The following is a 22,415-nucleotide window of genomic DNA, read 5'->3' as shown; positions in this document are numbered from 1 at the left end:
TTGGAAGGGGCTGAAGATGCACCCACCTGGCACCAGGCCATGCCAGGTGCTTCACACACACCTCGCTGATGACCCCTCCAATAGTCTGGGCATGAATGCCCTTGCCCATAGCACAGCCAGGGTGGTGAGCTGGGACTCCTGGCCCCATGCTTACTCCCTGCACCTGCTTGTGGATTTGGGAATTGGGAAGACCCAGAAAGCCCTGTGCAAGGGAAACTGTCCACCTGGCAGCATGCCCCCATGCCCTAGAAATGGGCAGTTATGAAGGCTGCAGTGAGGACAGAGATGAGCTGTGGATCTCTGGGCAAGCTCCTTTCTCTCTCTAGGAGCCTCTCCCTGTATGTGGGTTGGACGAAGGGCTGCCAGTGCTGGGAACCCTATAACCTGGCAAATCACTAACCCCCAGCCTGCCCCGCACATCCAATGCAATGCAGCCCCATCAGGGCAGCTGCCTCTGTTGTATTCACTGCTGGATCCTGGGTGTTTAGAATAGCACCTGGCACATTGAGGGCACTCAAACGTGTTTGCGGGAGGAGGGAAGAATGAAAAGAGAGGTTCAAGGGGGAGGGAAGGAGATAGTTCAGTTACTTTCCTGAGTCTCAGCAGTTGGGGTGTCTCTAAGTTTCTGCTCGCCCTCAGGTGGGGATGGTGTGAGCAAAGGGGCAGCCAGCAGGCAGGGCCCTGCTGGTCTGCAAGTGTGCTGCTGTCTGGAGTCACTGAGAGAGCAGATGTGTGCCAGGATGCTGTCCCGAAGCCCACCCAGTCTGGACCTCTCCCTGCACTGACCCTCCCCATGTGGCTTTCTGCAGACCCAGATGTGGTGTCCCTGGAGGCAGCAGACAGACCCAACTTCTTCCTGCACGTCACAGCCAACGGGTCTCTGGAGCTGGCTAAGTGGCAGGGCCGCGACGCCTTCCAACAGCGGGCCTCCTTCTCGCTGCACCGGGGGATGTGGCAGGCAGGCCTGGTGGCCCTGGAGTCCCTGGCCAAGCCCGGCTACTTCCTCTATGCGTCAGACCTGGTGCTGGCCCTGCGGCTGTACGAGCACACAAAGGTGTTCCGCCGGGGCATGCTCTTCCGCCTTCTGGGTAGGTGAGCCCCTGCGATCGCCCTAGGCCCCTTGGCCCTCTCAGTCCACTGCTCTTCCTGCCCTGTCCCCACCTCACCCTTCTAATTGACCCCAAGAGGCAGAATCCTCCTCCTGGCACAGGGGGCCACGTGGGTGCCACCCTGAGATGAGAGGTGACCCAGCCTTCACGTTGATGGCCTAGGGAGTCACGAGCAGTGTGGCTTGGGGTCCAGTCAATTTCTCGAGTCCTGCCAACTGCCACAGACCAATTACACGGTCTAAAAATGCAGTAGCCTTTGTGGAAGTGAGGGGAGACATGATCCTGGCTGCAGTGTGTGTCGCTGCTGGCTCAGTTTTCTTGCTGATGGGGTCACATGCCTGCCCCATGAGTTCAAACTGCTGCATGGGACACAGGTCTGGGGATCAGAAGCCTCATCTCTCAATGGAAGGCTCAAACCTGTGGACGGGAATGGGGCAACTCCCCGACCTTCCACCAAGGCCAAGAGGGGGTACTTGTGTCTGTGGATGGATCCACTTGCATGTATACATATGCAAATGTGTCTCTTCAGCCAGCCTCTTCATTTCATCACCCACCCCACCCAAGCCAGGGCTGGGTGAGCTCATTCTTCCCTTCAGCGGCCAGTTATCGAGTCCTCTCTTGAGCTTGACATGGGACAGATTTATCACTGGCCATGATGACAAGACTCACTCATGATGGGAATATTTGCATCCCTCTCCAGAAGACCCTGGGGCAGAATGGCATGAGCCCAGGCTTTGAAACTGGACAGCCTTGGGTTCGAATCCTGACCCCGGTCTCAGACACTTGGTGGAGAGCCCCCATCTCCTTGACTCGGTTTCTTCATCTGTGAAATGGGGATGTTTGTCTCGGAAGTGTGCTATGAGGACTGGCTGTGTCTCCCGGGCTTTGCCCTGGGCCTGACACATAGTAGGTGCTCCCCAGATGTAAGTTCTGCTCTCCAGGCTTTTGGAAAAGCAGGTTGCTTCACAGCTGGCAGCAGCATACGGATAAGGATGTCTGGAGGGGCTTCCAGGGTAGGGCTGCTCCCTGGAGCCTGCCTCGGAGCCTGTCCACACCTCCCTGCCCAGCTGTGTGTCTAGAGCTGGTCACTCGTGCCAAGGTAGTCTGGGGTCTACTTGTCTGCCGCCAAGCCCCCCATAGGCTGCAGACTGTTCCCTCATTTATCAAGGTGCCTGCCACAGGGCCTCTTCTGAGAACGTCTCTCCTGAAAACCTTTTATTTTCCCAGCATCATCTATGCCTGGGTTTCCTTCTTTCTAAAGTGGGGGTGATACTAGTGCCTGCTTCATAGGACATTGGTAAGGCTGAATGAGAAAATACATGTGAAATGTTTCAGGTAGCGCCCGGTGCTGTTTAAGCACCCAGCCACCCGGAGCAGTGAGGGTGGTGCTCACACAACCTGCACCCGTTCTTTCCTTAGGCCCTGAGAGGCTCTTCAGGGAGTCCTCTGGGAACAGAGAGGGCTGAGCCTGGGGAAGAGTACCTCCCTTGTCTCTATGGGGCCAGGTGCCCAGGAAGGCCTTGGGCTAGAGGGGGAGGGATCTCCTAGCGCCTCCCCTCACCCTGCTAAGGAGAGCCTCTTGCCTCTGTGGAGGTCTGCAATGGCCCTGCTAGAGGGAGGGCAAGGAGGAGGTTACTGTGTCCTGGGATACAGGGCAAGCCTAAGCACCAGGGTCCCAGAGGGGCAGGATGGGTGGCAGGGTAGCCCAAGGGAGAGATGGGGTGTCCAGGTCCCTTCTTTGGCCATCCTTCGAAGCCTCGGCCAGAACTTCCCTGTCCTTGGTCCTGCATTCAGTTCCCAGAGCCCCATCCCCGGGATCCCCCAGGCACTCACCCCAATCACCATGAATGCAGTTTCTCCTTAGCGTGGTGTTTTCTCCCTTCACTTTCCCTGCATGGGTCCATTTGTCCCCTCCACAGGATAGGGGGACAGGGCTGAGCTCTGGAACTCCTTCTGTGTCTGCACCTGACCCAGAGTTGCTGCCCCATCTTGCTTTTTAGATGCCAAGCCCTCGGGGGCTGCCTACCCCATCTGCGAGTGGCGCTACGATGCCTGTGCCAGCCCCTGCTTCCAAACCTGCAGAGACCCACGGGCAGCCAGCTGCCAGGACGTACCCAGGTGAGGTGTCAGGGACTGTGGGCATGGAGTCAAGGTGTGTGTGCCAGTGTGTGTGCACTCACATACATTTGTGTATGAGTGTTTCATATGTTGAGTGTATGAGGATGTGTGTACCAGAGTGACTGTGTCTTTCTATATGTGCACATGTGTGAGCATATGTGAGTCTCTATTTGTGCATGATGTGCATGCAGCAGAGCCTCGTGTGTGTTTGTGAGCAAACTGCTACAACTGTGCATTCATTGTACACCGCTGCATGTATGCAGGTGTTGTGTGCAGCTGTGTGTGTGTGGTGAGGGCGTATTCACTGATGTTTGTGGCAGTCTCTGTGGATGTGTACGTATGTGTGTGTAAAAATTTTGGACTTCCGCAGGGTTGGAGGAGGTATGTTGGGCCACGTGAGAATGCGTCCAGGTGGACACATGTGAACATGTTCACAAGTGTGTGCACAAATGCACCTTGCTTGTGTGTGTGTTTCCCTCTCGGTCTGAGGGGTAGGAATGTGCAGGAATGTGCCGCCTATGTATTTGGGTGTGTGTGCGCCTGTGCATGTGTGACAGCATCGCTATGGAGGGTCATGTGTCTGTACATGTAATAAGCACACGTGCATACACACGTGTGTCATAAGAAAGGATAAGGCCTGTGCTCAATCGAGGGAAAAGGAGGCGGCCTTCCCTGTATTTCAGGCCACTAGCCTGCTTTCTGCTCTGTCCTCAGGGTAGAAGGCTGTGTCCCTGTGTGCCCCACTCCCAAGGTCCTGGATGAAGTCACACAGAGATGTGTCTACTTGGAGGACTGTAAGTGGCTGGGACTTCTCGTCCTCCCCTCGGGTTTCCTCTAAGTCCCTAGGGTCGCATTAAGCAGTCATGCCCCAAAGCTCCCAGGTCCCAGAGAAGCAAGGTCAGCACGGGGACCTCTGAAAAGAGGCACAGGCGCCAGAGGCACAGGCCTCATTCGGTCTATTTGCCCCATTTCACAGAGGTGAAATGAGGCCCAGAATGGGGTCACATGGTGAGAAGGTGGTGCAGTCAGACTTACACCTGAGGTCTCCTGGCTCTGAGGTCAGGGACTGAGGTCTGGGGCAAAGTCCAGACCTGCTGACTTCTCCTGGCCATCAGAAGCTGCCCTCACCCCGTCCCCAAAGGTGCCAGTCCTCAATCCCCACCCTACAGCCCCTGCCAGCAATGACCCCCACCTTCTGAGCAGCAGTCACCCCACCTTCTGAGCCTCTTCTCTTGTCTACACAGGCGTGGAACCAGCAGTTTGGATTCCCACAGAGGCCCCTGGCAATAAGACCCTCCCTCCCAGTCAAGGACTGCCCACTTCCAGTGATGAGGAGCCACAGCTGCCACAGGAAAGCCCCAGGACCCCCACCGACAGGCCAGCCCTCACCCCAGCTGCCCCACTCACCACAGCCCTGAACCCACCAGTGGCAGCCACTGAGGAGCCAGTGGGGTCTCCAGGCCCCACCCAGTCTACTCTGCAGCAGCCTCTGGGGCTCACTGCATCTCAACTCCCTGCCCACCCCACAGAAGCTCCAGCTAGCAGGGGAGTGACTGCCAGCCTCCTGGCCATCCCCCGCACCCCAGAGTCCTCATCCCTTCCCACTGCACTGCAGACACCCACACCTGGCATGGTATCAGGTGCCATGGAGACGACAAGGGTGACTATGATCTTTGCAGGAAGCCCCAACATCACAGTGTCCTCCCGGTCGCCCCCTGCCCCTCGATTCCCGCTCATGACCAAGGCTGTGACAGTCCCAGGCCAGGGCTCCTTGCCTGTTAGGACGACACCCCTACAGCCCTCCTTGACAGCAAGTCCCTCCTCCAGACCCGAGGCCTCCCCTGGAGGGATCTCCAGGTCCCCCACCTCCTCTGGATCCCACAAGGCTGTGCTGACGCCTGCAGTAACTAAGGTCATAAGCAGGACAGGGGTCCCCCAGCCCACCCAGACCCAGAGTGCTTCAAGTCCCAGCAGTCCCCTAACCATGGCTAGAACAGCAGCAGAGCAGGTTCCCATCAGTCCCCTTGCAACCAGCAGCATGGAGATGGAGCTGTCCACAGAGAAGGGCGAAGTGGGGTACAGCCAGCCCATGGGCTTACCTGCCTCCCCACAGCCACACCCACTCCCCACTGCACCACCCCGCCCAGCCCAGCATACCATCACGGCCACCAGGCCTCCAGCTCTGCCCCCAGGGACCCCAGCTGCCGCCAGCCTGTCAACAGTCACTCATGGGCTGGGAGCCACACCCTTGGTGTCCGTTGAATCAACTCGTCCCTCCCAGCTCCTCTCTGGCCTGCCTCCCGACACCAGCCTGCCCCTGGCCAAGGTGGGCACATCTGCCCCAGTGGCCACATCTGGCCCCAAAGACTCTGTCATCACCACTCCACTCCAGCCACAGGCCACGTCTCTGGCTGTGGCCATGACTCTGGCTGCTCAGATGCTTAGCCCAGCACTGCCTCTCACTCCGGCTGCAGTGGCCCAGACACACCCACCTGCCCACACAGCACCCCCAGCAGCAGGCACAGCTCCAGGTCTGCTGCTGGGAGCCACCTTGCCAACCTCTGGAGTCCTGGCCGTGGCTGAGGGCGTGGCCTCCACGGTGTCTATTGCCTCGCGAAAGAGCACCACAGGGAAGGCGGCCATCCTGTCCAAGCAAGTGTCTCCACCCACCTCCATCTATGGCTCTGCCCAGGGTGGGCCCACAGAGCTCATGCCTGCCGCGAGCCACCCTCTTGCTCCCTTGGTGACTGAACCCGAGGGACCCCAGGCAGGCACAGCTCTGCCAGTGCCCACATCCTATCCCCTGAGCCCTGTCTCAGCTAGGACAGCCCCCCAAGAGAGCGCGCTGGTTCTGTTGCCCCAGCTGGCTGAGGCCCACGGAACCTCGGCAGGGGCTCACCCCCCAGCAGAGCCGGTGGACAAGGCCACCACAGAAACATCTGGGCGCTCAGCCCCAGCCCAGAGCATCGTGGAGGGTTTGGCAGAGGTCTTGGCAACCACCACTGAGGGCAATGCATCCACCACCTGTGTCGTGAGTGATTTGTCAGGGTTCTGGCCACCTGTATGTGCCCCTTCCCTTTATCCCGTCCCTCTTTCCTGCTAGATGGACTTGTAGTCACTTTCCTCATTCCTGCCCCAAGCTCCTGGTCCCTGAAAAATTCTCCAGTCTCCCGTTGGCCCCTTACACCATACCAGGTTTCCGCCTTGCCCATCTAGGCCCTGGAGAGTTGATTGGATGGCCTAGTGTGGTGCCCAGGTGACAATGTGGGTATGCTGGTGTGTGCCTTTTGTGCCTGTGTGCCTGTGTGAGACTGCTCTGTGCATTTGTGTTCACATGTGTGACACGGCATTGAACGCTCATGCATCTGCATGTGTTCTTGTGTGTGAGATGTGTAGTGTTTGAGACACCCTCATGTGCAGCTTTGTGAGAAACTGTGTGTGTGTGCATGCGTGCGTGCGTGCACAGGCTTGTGCAAATATGCTAGGATTTCTGTGAGTGTGAGCTAGTGTGTATACACGCCTGTGTACTCTCAGCAAAGGTCAGGCAGATCTGCAGAGGTCTCAGGGAATCGGTCCCTGACCCCCGAGCTCACATTAAGCACAGCACCAGGCCCCAGATGGCTTGTTGCTGGGTGGAGGGTGAGGGCATCTTTCCCCAGAAGGTCTCCTGCCCTGCTAGGACCTGCATGTGGGAAGGATCTGGTGCCCTCACAGCTTGTGGGGTGGGGTGGGCTGTAGCTCCTTGATGGGCACTCACACATCCTCCACTCTGTGCCCAGCCAATCGCCGAGCAGGACTGCATCCGCCACATCTGCCTGGAAGGCCAGCTGATCCGTGTGAATCAGTCCCAGCACTGTCCCCAGGGTGCTGCTCCCCCTCGCTGTGGGATCCTGGGCCTCGCAGTGCGGGTGGGTGGGGACCGCTGCTGCCCGCTCTGGGAGTGCGCCTGTGAGTCATGGGGTCAGCGGAGCCTCCGTCATCCTCGCTGTATCCTTACCCAAGCATGACCGCCACCCCTGATCTGTGTGCCCCAGACTCCCCTCCCCCTGATCTGCGTGCCCCAGACTCCCGTCCCCCTGATCTGTGTGCCCCAGACTCCCCTCCCCCTGATCTGTGTGCCCCAGACTCCCCTCCCCCGATCTGTGTCCCCCAGACTCCCCTCCCCCTGATCTGTGTGTCCCAGACTCCCCTCCCCCTGATCTGTGTGCCCCAGACTCCCCTCCTGGCCGTGGCTGAGGACTCCTGTGGGAGCCCGAGCTGGCAGATTTCCTATGCTTGGGACCTCTGATCTGTGTGATGCCTCCTCTGAGCCACCCTCCAGACCCCAGGGCTCTGCATCATCCAGGAAGGGGCCCAGGCACCTGCTCCATCTTGCTAGTCTTGGAGGCCTTGGTCTTGGAGGCATCCACTGGTTCTTCTTGTGCCGTGCCCCTCTCCCAGGTCGGTGCTCAATCTTCCCAGACCTTAGCTTCGTGACCTTCGATGGAAGCCACGTAGCTCTGTTCAAGGAGGCCATCTACATCCTCAGCCAGAGCCCAGATGAAATGGTCACTGTCCACGCCCTGGACTGCAAAAGTGCCAACCTGGTGCCTGCCCCATGCCTCTCACACTGCAGGGGACTAGGAACTGGACTAGGATAAGAGGGAGATGGAGCAGTGAGCCAGGGTGCCATAGACAAGGACAGATGTGGAAGCTCCCCAGAGCTCCCTCTGTCTCCAGGAGTCTCCTGGAATGGGCAGGGCCTCCCAGGTGATGGCTCCCTGGGAGACTGGGGAAATAATTGAGTGGAGTACGCCACCTCCTGGCCCTGGCCTATGCCATTCCCAGCTTGTGTCAGCTTCCTGCCATGTAGGAGGGATGGCATGAAGTGCAGAAGAGCTGGGATGTTACACCAAGGGTGTGGCCCGAGGTCTTGGGTGCTGGCTGCAGGGGATCTCCTACTAGGATGTCCCCATAAGCCAGGTGGAAGGAGGCAGCTTCCCTCCTTCCCTCAGTCCCTCATTCCCTCCTTCCCCTCTTCCCCCCTTTGCCTCTTCCCTCCTTCCCTCCTTCCCCCCTTCCCCCTTCCCTTCCTCCCTCCTTTCCCCCCTCCTTCCCTCCCACCCTTCTTTCCTTTTGTCTGTTTTGGTCTGGGCTTGCATGAGGTCAGATGGAGCCAGAAGTGTTCCATGGACCCCTGGGCACCATCTGCCCAGCCCGATGGGAGTCTCTGGCATAGTGCAGGCGGGGAGTCAGGGGAGACTACTCACATTTGCTGTGAGAAGGTTCCAGGTTGATGAGGGCTGGGTTCTCTCTGCAGGGGCACCTGAACTGGCCCCCCTTCTGCCTGGTGATGCTGAATGTGACTCATTTGACCCATCAGGTCACTATTGATCGCTTCAACCGAAAGGTGAGTGCATCAAACAGCCAGCCTCCAGAGCAGGGCCACAATCAGCTGAGGGGCATGGTGTCCAGGGGTGGAGGAGCTGTGAGGCTGAGTCATGATTTGAGGCAGGGGTAGGGAGGGGACCTTCTTTAAAAAATAATGCAAAATTAGATATATTTGGAAGCAATTATAATTAGAATGCTTGTGGCCACTCTAACGTCAGGGGAGGAAGTATACCAGGAGGGAAGGGATATTGTTGTGACAGAGAAAAAGTTGGAAAGGCAAGAGACAGTGGGTTTAAATATTTATGACTAAAAGACCTCACTTTTGCAATTTTTACAACAACCTATGCCCACATGAACACATTAGGACTAAGGCCCCTACCAAGAAGTGGGGAGCCCCGAATGTAAGCTTCATTGGCTTGACTAAGTCCACCTCTGTCAAGGAGGCTGGGGTATCCAACAACAGCCCACCCCCATGTGGGCATCCTTCCCAGAGGGCCAAACTTTGCTCCTTCCAGCAGGTGGGCAAGGGGGACTGATCCGTCTCCTCCTCAAGTCCCAAAGTTGTGACTTTGCCCCCAATTCCTGAGCCTCAATCTGCAACCTTCCTGTTGGAATCTGCCCTTGAACACAGGGTGCAGCACACTTTGTGGTGCTTGTAGGAACAGGGCTTAGGACAGTAGGTTTCCCATGGGGTGGAGGCTTGAACAGAACCCTGAGTTTTATTTCTTAGTTTGTAAAATTTTTCCATTAAAAATATTAGCAGTAGAATTTACCCTACTTAGTATACAATTCTGTAAGTTGTAACAAGCACCCACAGTCATGTAACTACCACCTCCAACCATGATACAGAAGAGTTTTACCTGCCTTTTTGTTGCCAACCCCTCCCCCACTTGCTGACAACCATTGTCCCCTGTTCCTATAGTTATGCCATTTCCAGAATGTCGTATAAATTCACCAGAGTGTATGGTGACATTCATCCATATTGTTGCACAGATCAGTAGTTCAATCCTTTTTATTGCTGAATACTATTCCATTTGATGGATGTTTTACTTTCCAATTGCTTATTAATAATGCAAATATAACTTATTTTTGCATATTGAGCTTGTATCTTGCAATGTTACTAAACTCACTTATTAGTTCTCATATTCTTTGGGTTTTTCTACTAGACAATTATGTCTTCTCCAAATAGAGACAGTTTTATTTCTTCCTTTACAATGACTATGCTTTTAATTTATTTTTTCCTGCCAATTGCACTGGCTAGGACCTCTAGTGTGATGCTGAGTAAGAAAGGTTGAGAGCAGTCATCCTCGTCTGATCTTAGGGATACAGCATTCAGTCTTTCACTATAAGTCGTGATGTTAGTTGGAGGCTTTGCACAGATGTCTTTTATCAAGTTAAGAACATTTCCTTTTATTCCTAGTCTGCTGAGAGTTTTTTATTACCAGGAGTAGATGTTGATTTTGTCAAATGCTTTTTTCTGCACCTTTTGGGATAATACTGGTTTTCTTTTTCAGATTATTAATGTGATGAATTACATTAATTTTTGTATGTTAACCCAGTCTTGCCTTCCTGGAATTAACTTCATTCATTGTATTATCCTTTTTATATAGTGTTGGATCCTTATGATGGATATTATTCTAAATTTTCTTTTCTTGTAATATGATAGTTTACTATTAGTGGTAGAGTAATACTGGCCTCATATAATGAGTTGGAAAGTATTCTCCCCTTTTTAATTTTCTGGAGAAGTATATGTAGACTTGGTAATATCTATTCCTTAAACATTTGGTAGAATTCAACAGTGAAGCCATCTGAGCCTGGATTTTTCTCTGGGGAGATTTTGAAACACATCTTCAATTTCTTTAGTAGATGTAGAGCTATTTTTGGTTATATATTTCTTCTTTGGTAAATTTGGGTAGTTTGCATCTTTCACAGAATTTGTCCATTTCATCCAAGTTGTCAAATTTATAAACATTAAGTTGTTCATCATATATTCTTGCTATATTTTTAATTTTTGTAGGACATGAATCTATGTGCTATATCTAATTCCTGACATTAGTTATCTGTGTCTTCTCTCTTTTCCCTGACAAGCCTGGCTAGAGGCGTCTCAGACTTACTGTTCTTCTCACGAAATGGCTTTATTGGTACTCTCTATTATTTTTATGTTTGCTATTTCATTGATTTCTGCTATCTTTATTATATTCTTTCTTCTGCTTACTTTAGGTTTAATTTACTCCTCTTTTTCTAGTTGTTAAGGTAGAAGCCTATGTCGTTCATTTGAGACCTTTATTCATTTTCTAATATAAGCATTTAGTGCTACGGTTTTCCCTGTAGGTATTGATTTAGCTGCATCCTACAAGTTTTGATATGCCGTATTTTCTTTCTCAATCAGTTCAAAATACTTTTAAAGTTATCCCTTTTGATTTTTATTTGACCCATGAATTATTTTAAGTATTTTATTTAGTCTTCAAATATTTTATGATTTTCCAGATGCCTTCTGTTATAGATTTCTAATTTAATTTCATAGTGTTTATAAGACATAATTTGTCTAACTTGAATTCTTTTACATTTAGTAAGATTTATTTTATGTTCAAGAATATACTCTAAGTAAATGTGTATTTTATTATTGGGTGGAGTGTTCTATGAATGTTAATTAGGTCAAGTTGGCTGATAGTGTTGTTCAAGTCTTCTAAATTCTTACTAATTTTTTGTCTGTTTATTCTCAGTTATTGAGAGAATGTTGAAATTTATGACTATAATTGTTTATTTATCTATTTTTCCTTGAAGTTTTATTAGTTTTTTTTTTATTCACATATATTGAAAGTCTGTTATTTAGGTCCATAACATTCAGGATTGTTATGTCCTTTTGATGAATTAACTCTTTTATCCTTAGGTAATGGCGGTTTTATCCTGGTAAAAGTCTTTGTTCTGAATTCCACTTTGTATGACTTGTCTGTAATAGCTTCTCCAGCTTTCGTTTGATTAGTATTAGCATGTGTAACTAATATGTATATCTAAGATGTATCTTTTTTCATTCTTTTACTTTAACCTATTCGTGGCTTTTTATTATTTATTTATTTATTTTTGAGACAGAGTCTCACTCTGTTGCCCAGGCGGCAGAGTGCAATGGCGCGATCTCAGCTCACTGCAACCTCCACCTCCAGGGTTCAAGTGATTCTCCTGCCTCAGCCTCCCGGGTAGCTGGGACTACAGGTGTGTGCCACCATACTCAGCTAATTTTTTTTTTTTTTTTTTAGTAGAGATGGGGTTTCACCATGTAGCCAGGATGGTCTCAATCTCCTGACCTTGTGAGCTGCCCACCTTGGCCTCCCAAAGTGCTGGGATTATAGGTGTGAGCCACCGCGCCCGGCCAGCTTTTTATTTAAAGTGGGATTTTTGGCCAGCATGTAGGCTCATGCCTGTAATCTCATTTTGGGAGGTTGAGGCAGGTGGATTGCTTGAGCCCAGGAGTTCAAGACCAGCCTGGGCAACATGGCAAAACCTGATCTCCACTGAAAAGATATATATTAAAAAATTAGTCAAGCATGGTGGCACATGCCTATACTCGCAAATACACAGGAGGCTGAGGTGGGAGAATCATCTGGGCCCAGAAAGTTGAGGCTGCAGTGAGCTGTAATTCCACCACTGCACTCCAGCCTGGGTGACAGGAGTGAAGCCCTGTCTCATAAATAAATAAATAAATGTGGGGGTTTTTTCAGTGGATAAATAGTTGAGCCTTCCTTTTTAAAAAATTCAATCTGACAATCTCCACCTTTTAATTGGGGATGTTTATACCATTTATGTTTAATTTGGTCCTCAACATGGTGATGTTTATATATTGTTGCTATTTGCATTCTGTTTGTGACATCTGTTCTTTGTTCCCTCCTTCTTTTTTCTACCTTCTTTGGATTGTTTTTAATGACTCCATTTCATCTCCAATGTTGGATTATTGTCTATACTTTTTTCTCCTTCCATGATTGCTTTAGATATCATAGTATGTAATTTTAATTTGTCACAGACTAGCTACAGATAATATTATATTGCATTACATATACCATAAGAACTTTATAACAGTATATTGCTATTTCCTTTCCCCATCCCTTTGTGTTATTGTCATAAAATTTACTTCTATATTTATCACAAACTCCAAAGTAAATTTTTATTATTTTTCCTTAAGCAGTTAATTTATCTTCTAAAGAGAACTTTAAAACAAGGAAAGTTTATATTTATCCACATATTTACCATTTCGTGCTTTTTATTCCTTTGTGTAAGTCAAAATTTGCATCTGTTATCATTTTTCTTCTGCTTTAAAGACTTTAACACTCATGTAGTACACATCTACTGGTGACAAATTCTTTCAGCTTTTATGTGTTGGAGAGTCTTGGTCTTTCCTTTATTTAAAGAAATATTTTCACTGAATATAGAATTATAGGCTGATTTTTTTTTTGTTTTAGTCCTTTAAAAGACTTTGATACTGTCTTTTTTTATTGGGGAGAAATTGACATGACATAAAATTAGCATTTTAAAGTGAATAATTCATGGCATTTAATAAATTCCATGTTGTGCAACCATCACCTCTGTATAGCTCCAAAACATTTTTATCACCCCAAAAGGAAACTCCATTCCCATTAAGCAGTTTCTTCCTATTCACCTCTCCCCACAAGCCCTGTCAACTACTAATCTGCATTTTGTCTCTGGATTTACTTATTCTGAATATTTCATGTAAGTGGAGTCAGACAATATCTGACCTTTTGTGTCTGGCTTCTTTCACTGAGATCCATGTTTTGGGGGTTCATCCACATTGAAGCATGTATCAATGCTTCATTCATTTTTATGGTTGAATAATATTCCATTGTATGTATATATTACAGTTCGTTTATCCATTCATCTATTGATGGACATTTAAGCTGTTTTCATATTTTTGACTATTTTGAATAGTGCTGTTATGAAGTTCCACTATCTTTTATCTTGCTTATTTCCAATAAGAAATCTGCTGTCATTCTTTGTTCCTTCATACACGGTGTATTTTTTTCTACCCCTTCTTGCTGCTTTTATGATTTTCCTTCTATCACTGTTTTTAAGCAGTTTAGTTATGACAGGCCTAGTAATTCATTTCTCTTTTGGGGATTTCAATTACATGTGTATTAGGATACTTGAAATTGACCCACAGATCACTTATGCTCTCTGTTCATCATGTTATTCGGTCTTTTTAAATTCTGTGCTTCATTTCACCTAGTATTTATTGCTCTAAGTTCATTAATCTTTTCATTTACAGTGTCAGAACATGTAAATTACATTCAGTGGTTTTAATCTCAGACATGATATTTTTCATCTGTACAAGTTTAATTTGGGTCTTTTTATACCATGAACATCTCACCTTCTTCTGTTTTCCATTGCTTTCTTGAGCACATATAGTTAAAACAATTTTAAAAATAATTGTTTGTATTTCCTTTTCTACCATGTGCGTCTACCATGTGTGTCATTTCTCAGTTCTGATTGATTTTTTTTCTTTCATTATAGGCTGTATTTTCCTGCTTCTTTGCATGCCTGACAATTTTTTAAATTGAATTCCAGACATTGGGAATTTTGCCTTGTTGGATGCTGGATATTCTTTCGTTTTAGTTTTGAAAATATTCTTGAGCTTTGTAATAGTTATGCTACTTGGAAACAGTTTGATCTTTCTGAGGTTTGCCTTTGAGCTTTGTTAGGTAAAGCCAAAGTAGCCTTTATTCCAAGTGTGATTTTATTCTTTATCCTACATACCAATTCCCTGCTACTAAAGCAATACCCTTCTGCATACCCTACCCTGCACTCTACATATTAGAAGGTTTTTCTATTCTAGCTGGTGGTAGCTCCAGCTATTCCCAGCCCTGTGTTTAACTCTGTGTATTTTTATGTCTGTTCCTTTTAGGTGGTTTTTTCTCTAGTCTCAGTTAATTTTTCTCACCTGCAGACATTGATCAGTATTCAGCTGAAAATTCAGGACAGGGTCAGGACAGAGATGGAGGAGGATTCTGCAAAGCTTCAGAACTCTCTCTCTCTCTCTCTCTCTCTCTCTCTCTGTGCCATGCAAACTCTAGCTACCTTGGCCTTTATGAACGTCCATCTCTTGTCTTCTAAACTCTAGGAAACCACCAGGCTCTGCCTGGGTTCCTGCTCCCTGCACTGTAGCCTCAAACTCTCTAAGTAATAATCTTTAGCAATCATAAGGCTCGCCTCATTTGTTTCCTTTTTTTGTTTTTGTTTTTTTCAGGGATCATTCTCCTGCATCGCCGACTGTTGGCACTGGAAGACTGTTGCTTTACATATTTAGTCAGTTTGTTTGGTCGTTTAAGGCAAGAGGGTAAATCCAGTCAGTTGCTATTACTCCACCTTGGTCAGAAATGGAAGTCCAAGTCCTTATTTCTTAACCTTTTGTTCTTTGTCCTTGCTTGGACTTGGAGTCCTGTGAATGCAGGTGAGGTGCCTCTCTAGGCTTCAGAGTATGTTTACTCCCAGAAGTCAGAGAGTGCTCATGGATCATGAAGCCCAAGCCCCTGTCTGTACAAATAGGAAGGCTCAGGCTAGGAGAGCCAAGGGCTCTCCTAGGGTCACAGAATTTTCTTTGTGACTTCTGGACCAGGGCTCTCTCTACATAATAGTTTGTGTTCTGCATAATTTGAAAAGTGATGAATAAAACAGTCTAATCCTTTTTTAATTTTTAATTTTTGTGGGTAGATAGTAGGTATATATATTTATGGGGTACATAAGAGATTTTGACACAGGCATTCAATGTGTAATAATCACATCATGGAAAATGGGACATGCACTGCCTCAAGCATTTATCCTTTGTGTTACAAACAATCCAATTATATGCTCTTTTAGTTATTTTTAAATGTACATGAAATTATTATTGAGTGTACTCACCCTGTTGTGCTATCAAACACTAAGTCTTGCTCATTCTTTATAATTTGTTTACTCATTAACCATTCCCATATCTCCCTCAACCCCTCCACTACCCTTCCCTTATGTCCATGAATTCAATTGTCTAGGTCTTTAGATCCTACAAATAAGTGAGAACATGTAAGGTTTGTCTTTCTGTGCCTGCTTATTTCATTTAACATAATGACCTCCATTTCCATTCATGTTGTTGTAAATAACAGCGTCTCATATTATTATGGCTGAATAGTACTCCATTGTGTATATGTACCACATTTTCTTTATCCATTCATCTGCTGATGGATACTTAGGTTGCTTCCAAATCTTAGCTATTGTGAACAGTGCTGCAACAAACATGGGAGTGCAGATATCACTTCGATGTATGGATTTCCTTTCTTTTGGGTATATACCCAGATTGCTGTATCATATGGTAGCTCTATTTTTAGTTCTTCGAGGAACCTCCAAACTGTTCTCCATAGTGATTGTACTAATTTACATTCCCACCAAGAGTGTGAGGGTTCCCTTTTCTCCACATCCTCACTAGCATTTGTTATTTCCTGTCTTTTGGATAAAAGCCATTTTAACTGGAGTAAGATGATATCTCATTATACTTTTGATTTGCATTTCTCTGATGATCCATGATGTTAAAAACATCTTCATATGCCTGTTTGCCATTTGGATGTCTTAATTTTTGTTTTATTTTATAACTTTTGTTTTAAGTTCAGGGGTACGTATGCAGGTTTCTTATATAGATAAACTCATATCACAGGGCTTTGTCGTACAGATTATTTTGTTACCCACTATTAAGCCTAGTACCCATTAGTTACTTTTTTATACTCTCCGCCTCCCACCCTCTACCCTCCAGTAGGCCCCAGTATCTGTTTTTCCCCTCTACATGCCATGTGTTCTCATCATTTAGCTCCCACTTATCAATGACAACATGTAGTATTTGGGTTTCTGTTTCTGCATTAGTTTGCTAAGGATAATGGCCTCCAGCTCCATCTATGTTCCTGCAGAGGACATGATCTCATTCTTTTTTATGGCTCCATAGTATTCCATGGTGTGTATATATACTACGTTTTCTTTATCCAGTCTACCACTGATGGACATTTAGGTTGATTTCATGTCTTTGCTATTGTGAATAGTGCTACAGTGAACATATATGTGCAGGTGTCTTTATGATAGAATGATTTATATTCCTTTGGGCATATGCCCAGTAATGGGATTGCTAGGTCAAATGGTAGTTGCATTTTTAGGTCTTTGAGAAATCATCACACTGTTTCCACAATGGCTGAACTAATTTACACTCTCACCAACAATGTATAAGTGTTCCTTTTTCTCTACAACCTCACCAGCACCTGTTATTTTTTGACTTTTTAATAACAGCCATTCTGACTGGTGTGAGACAGTATCTCATTGCGGTTTTGATTTGCATTTCTCTAATGATAAGTGATGTTGAGCTTTTTTCCATATGCTTATTGGCTGCATGTATGTCTTCTTTTAAGAAGTGTCTGTTCATGTCCTTTGCCCACTTTTTAATTAGCTTTTTTTCTTGTATATTTGTTTAAGTTCCTTATAGATAATAGCTATAAGACCTTTGTCAGATGCACAGTTTGCAAAATTTTTCCCATTCTATAGGTTGTCTGTTTACTCTGTTGATAGTTTCTTTCGCTGTGCAGAAGCTCTTTAGTTTAATTAGATCCCATTTGTGAATTTTTGCTTTTGTTACAATTTCTTTTGGCATCTTCGTCATGAAATCTTTGCCGTTCCTGTGTCCAGAATGGTATTGCCTAGATTGTCTTCCATGGTTTTTATAGTTTTGAGTTTTACATCTAAATCTTTGATCTATCTTGAGTTAATTTTTGTATGTGGTGTAAGGAAGTGGTCTAGTTTCAATCTTCTGCATATGGCTAACTTTTTATCCCAGTACCATTTATTGAATAGGGAGTACTTTCCCCATTGCTTGTTTTTGGTGACTTTGTAGAAGATCAGACAGTTGTAGGTGTGTGGCCTTATTTCTGGGCTCTGTATTCTGTTCCATTGGTCTATTTGTCTGTTTTTGTACCAGTACAATGCTGTTTTAGTTACTGTAGCCCTGAAGTATAGTTTGAAGTTGAGTAGCCTGATGCCTCCAGCTTTGTTCTTTTTGCTTAGGATTGCCTTGGCTATTTGAGCTCATTTTAAGTTCCATATAAATTTTAAAATAGTTTTGTTTTTTTTTTTTTTTTGGTAGTTCTGTGAAGAATATCATTGGTAGTTTGATAGGAATAGCATTGAATCTATACGTTGCTTTGGGCAGTATGGCCATTTTAACAATATTGATTCTTCCTATCCATAAGCATGAAATGTTTTTGCATTTGTTTGTGTCATCTCTGATTTTTCTGAGCAGTGTTTTGTAGTTTTCCTCGTGGGGATCTTTCACCTCCCTGGTTAGCTGTATTCCTAAGCATTGTATTCTTTTTGTGGCAATTGTGAATGGGAATGCCTTTCTGATTGGCTGTTGTCTTGGCTATTGTTGGTGTATAGGAATGTTAGTGATTTCTATACATTGACTTTGTATCTTGAGACTTTGCTTAAGTTGTTTATCAGCTGAAGGAGCTTTTGGGCTGGAACTATGGAGTTTTCTAGATATAGGATCATGTCGTTTATGAACAGGGATAGTTTTACTTCCTCTCTTCCTATTTGGAGGTCCTTTATTTCTTTCTCTTGCCTAATTGCTCTGGCCAGGACTTGCAATACTATGTTGAATAGGAATGATGACAGCGAGCATCCTTTTCTTGTGCCAGTTTTGAAGGGGAATGCTTCCAGACTTTTCCCATTTAGTGTGATGTTGGCTGTGGGTTTGTCATAGATGACTCATTATTTTGAGGCATGTTCCTTTCATACCTAGTTTGTTGAGAGTTTTAAATATGAAGGGTGTTGAATTTTATCAAAAGCCTTTTCTGCACCTATTGAGATAATCATTGGTTTTTGTCTTTACTTCTGTTTATGTGATGAATCACATTTATTGATTTGTATATGTTGAACCAACATTGCATCCTAGAGATAAAGCCTACCTGATCATGGTAGATACTCTTTATGATATGCTGCTGGATTCAGTTTGCCAATATTTTATTGAAGATTTTTGCATCTGTGTTCATCAAGTATGTCTTCTTTTGAGAAATGTCTATTTTAAATCTTTTGCCCATTTTAAAATCAGATATGGCCGGGCGTGGTGGCTCACGCCTGTAATCCCAGCACTTTGGGAGGCCGAGGCGGGTGGATCACGAGGTCAAGAGATCGAGACCATCCTGGTCAACACGCTGAAACCCCGTCTCTACTAAAAATACAAAAAATTAGCTGGGCACAGTGGCACGTGCCTGTAATCCCAGCTACTCAGGAGGCTGAGGCAGGAGAATTGCCTGAATCCAGGAGGCGGAGGTTGCAGTGAGCCGAGATCACGCCATTGCACTCCAGCCTGGGTAACAAGAGCGAAACTCTGTCTCAAAAAAAAAAAAAAAAATTAGATTATTAGATTTTTTTCCTATAGAGTTGTTTGAGTTCCTTATATATTCTGGTTATTAATCCCTCATCAGATGGATAGCTTTCAAATATTTTCTCTATGGGTTGTCTCTTCACTTTGTTGACTTGTGGTGAGGGTGGGCTGTGCAGAAGCTTTTTAACTTGATGTGATCCCATTTGCCCATTTTGCTTGGTTGTCTGTGTTTGTGGGGCATTATTCAAGAAATTTTGCCCAAACCAATGTCTGGAGAGTTTCCCCAATGTTTCCTTATAGTAGTTTTATAGTTTGAGGTCTTAGATTTAAGTCTTTAATCGATTTTGATTTGATTTTTATATATGGTGAGAGACAGGGTCTAGTTTCATTCTTAGGTGTACAGATGTCCAGTTTTCCAGCACCATTTGTTGAAGAGACTGTCTTTTCCCCAATGTATGTTCTTGGCACTTTCGTTGAAAATGAGTTCACTGAAGGTATGTGAGTTTGTTTCTGGGTTCTCTATTCTGTTCCGTTAGTGTATATGTCTGTTTTTTGTTTGTTTGCTTTTGTTTTTCAGGCAGAGTCTCACTCTGTCGCCCAGGCTGGAGTGCAGTGGCATGATCTTGGCTCACTGCTACCTCCATCTCCCAGGTTCAAGTGATTCTCCTGACTCAGCTTGCCGAGTAGTTGGGGTTACAGGCTGGCTAATTTTTGTATTTTTAGAAGAGACAGAGTTTCACCATGTTGGCCAGACTGGTCTCAAACTCCTGACCTCAGGTGATCTGCCCACCTCGGCGTCCCAAAATGCTGGGATTAAAGGCATGAGCCGCTGTGCCCAGCCTCCATGCTTATTTTTATGCCAGTACCATGCTGCTTTGGTTACTGTATCTCTGTAGTATAATTTGAAGTCAGGTAATGTGATTCCTCTAGTTTTGTTCTTTTTGCCCAGGATAGCTTTGGCTATTCCGGGTCTTTTATGGTTTCCTATTTATTTTAGGATTCTTTTTTTCTATTTCTGTGAAGAATGTCATTAGTATTTTGATAGGGATTGTATTGAATCTGTAGATTGCTTTGAGTAATATGGACATTTTAACAACATTGTTTCTTCTAATCCATGAGCATGAACTGTCTTTCCATTTGTGTCCTGTTCAATTTCTTTCATCAGGGTTTTATGATTTTAATTGTAAAGATCTTTCACTTCTTTGGTTAATTCTTAGATAATTTAATTTTACTTGTGGCTATTGTAACTGGGACTTTTTTTTTTTTTTCAGATTTTTCACTGTTGGCATATAGATATGCTACTGATTTTTGTATGTTGATTTTGTATCCTGCAACTTTACTGAATTTTTAAAATCAGTTCTAATAGTTTTTTTGGTGGAATATTTAGTTTTTTTCCAAATGTAAGTTTATATCATCTGCAAACAGGATAATTTGACTTCTTCCATTCCAGTTTGGATGCCCTTTATTTCTTTCTCTTGTTTGATTGCTCTAGGTAAGACTTCCAATACTATGTTGAATAACAGTGGTGAAAGTGGGCATCCTTGTTGTGTTCCAGATGTTATAGGAAAGGCTTTTCATTTTTCCCCATTCAATATGATACTAGCTGTTGTTCTGTAATATGTGGCTTTTATTACGTTAAGGTATGTTCCTTTTATACCTAGTTTTTAAAGGATTTTTATTATGAAGGGATGTTGAATTTTATTGAATGCATTTTCAGCATCATTTGAAATGATCATATGTTTTTTTGTCCTTTATTCTGCTGATATAATGTATCACTTCAATTGATTTGCCTATATTGAACCATCTTCTCATCCCAGAGATAAATCCCACTTGGTCACAATGAATGGTCTTTTAAAATGTATTGTTGAGTTCGGCTTGCTAGTATTTTGTTGAGGATTTTTGCATCAATATTTATCAGAGATAGTGACTTGCAGTCTTTTTTTGATATGTTCTGGTCTGGTTTTTTGATATGTCCTGGCCAGGGTAACAATGGCCTCGTAGAACGAGTTTGGAAATATTCCCTCCTCCTCTATTTTTCAGAATAGTGTGAGTAGGATTGGTATTATACACTCTTCTTCAAATGTTGGTAGAATTCAGCAGTGAAGTCATCAGATCCCAGGCTTTTCTTTACTAGGAGACTTTTTATTACATCTTCTATCTCGCTACTTGTTATTAGTCTTTTCAGATTTTGGATTTCTCTTTGGTTCAATCTTGGTAGGTGTATGTGTCTAGGAATTTATCTATTTCCTCTAAATTTTCTCTTCTACTGGCATATAGCTGCTCATAGTAGCTGCTAATGATCTTTTGAATTTTGGCAGTATCAGTTATACTGTCTCCTTTTTCATCTCTGATTTTATTAGAGTCTTCTTTCTTTTTTCTCAGTTAGGCTAAAGGTTTGTCGATTTTGTTTGTCTTTTCAAACAAACTTTCAGTTTCATTGATCTTTAGTATTTTTTTTATTTCAATTTATTTATTTCTGCTCTGATCTTTATTATTTCTTTTCTTCTAATTTTAGATTGGTTTTCTCTTGCTTTTTTAGTTCTTTAAGCTACATTGTTAGGTTATTTATTTGAAGTTTTTCTTCTTTTCTGATGTAGGCACTAATAGCTATAAATTTCCCTCTTAGTACTGCTTTTGCTGTATCCTGTTGGTTTTGGTATGTTGTGTTTCCATTATCATTTGTTTCAAGAAATGTTTCGATTTTTTTCATAATTTCTTGATTGGCCCACTTGACATTCAGGAGCATATGAAACAGTCTAATCTTGAAGGGAGGAGGTTAATTCATTATAAACACTTTAAAATCTTAATCTTTTCATATCCCATTTTTTTCAGTGTAAAACTATTATAATAACCCATAGTACATTTAAATTTAACCTTGATAATGTGTAGTAGAGGTTGTAGCCTTGAATTTAAAGTGTTTGTGATAATTAGAGTGTGTTGCATATTTAACAAATATTGATTTAGCCCCAATTTATGTCAGGCCCAAAGGCAGATGTTGGGGATTCAAAGATGAATCAGACATAGTATCTGCCCTTAAGAAACTCAGTTCACTGGAGATCTTGATGTGGAAACAAATAGATTTTCTGTCTTAACGGTCAGCACAGAGATGAGGAAAGCCCAGAGCAAGGGTATGTAACCCCAAGACTGGGAATTTAGGGAGAATCTCCCAGAAGAAATTATCATAACAGAATCAGGAAAGAAGAGAGTGGTTGGAAGGTCTCTGGATTTGTGTTTATCTGGGCATTAAGATGCAGCTTGCCTCCTGTTGTTGCATTTCTTGTTTCATTGTATTTTTCCCATAAAATAGTTTTAGAATCTTCCCATGCCACTTTGACTGTGATTTGGCTGCATGTGCCTGAAACAGCCTGGCACATAGCAAATACCTAAAAAATGTTTGTCAGATGATGGATGGATGGGTGGGTGGATGG

The 22,415-nt window shown here is 44.9% G+C and overlaps 1 protein-coding gene across 1 annotated transcript in view; it reads left to right on the top strand.

Moving 5' to 3' along the window:
* OTOG (otogelin) overlaps positions 1-22,415 on the top strand; it is a 95,812-nt gene that overhangs the window by 55,422 nt on the left and 17,975 nt on the right. The window contains exons 33-39 of the mRNA XM_021675174.2: positions 810-1,088; positions 3,110-3,227; positions 3,942-4,021; positions 4,472-6,258; positions 7,007-7,175; positions 7,668-7,813; positions 8,527-8,616. Coding sequence (XP_021530849.2) covers positions 810-1,088; positions 3,110-3,227; positions 3,942-4,021; positions 4,472-6,258; positions 7,007-7,175; positions 7,668-7,813; positions 8,527-8,616 — 2,669 coding nt within the window. The remainder of the gene's footprint in view (positions 1-809; positions 1,089-3,109; positions 3,228-3,941; positions 4,022-4,471; positions 6,259-7,006; positions 7,176-7,667; positions 7,814-8,526; positions 8,617-22,415) is intronic.

Source organism: Aotus nancymaae, unplaced genomic scaffold (genome assembly GCF_030222135.1).
Source record: "Aotus nancymaae isolate 86718 unplaced genomic scaffold, 86718_ANA_hifiasm-v0.15.2.pri h1tg000059l, whole genome shotgun sequence".
NCBI classification, from domain to species: Eukaryota; Metazoa; Chordata; class Mammalia; order Primates; family Aotidae; genus Aotus; species Aotus nancymaae.
This window is presented reverse-complemented; position numbering and strand designations above follow the sequence as displayed.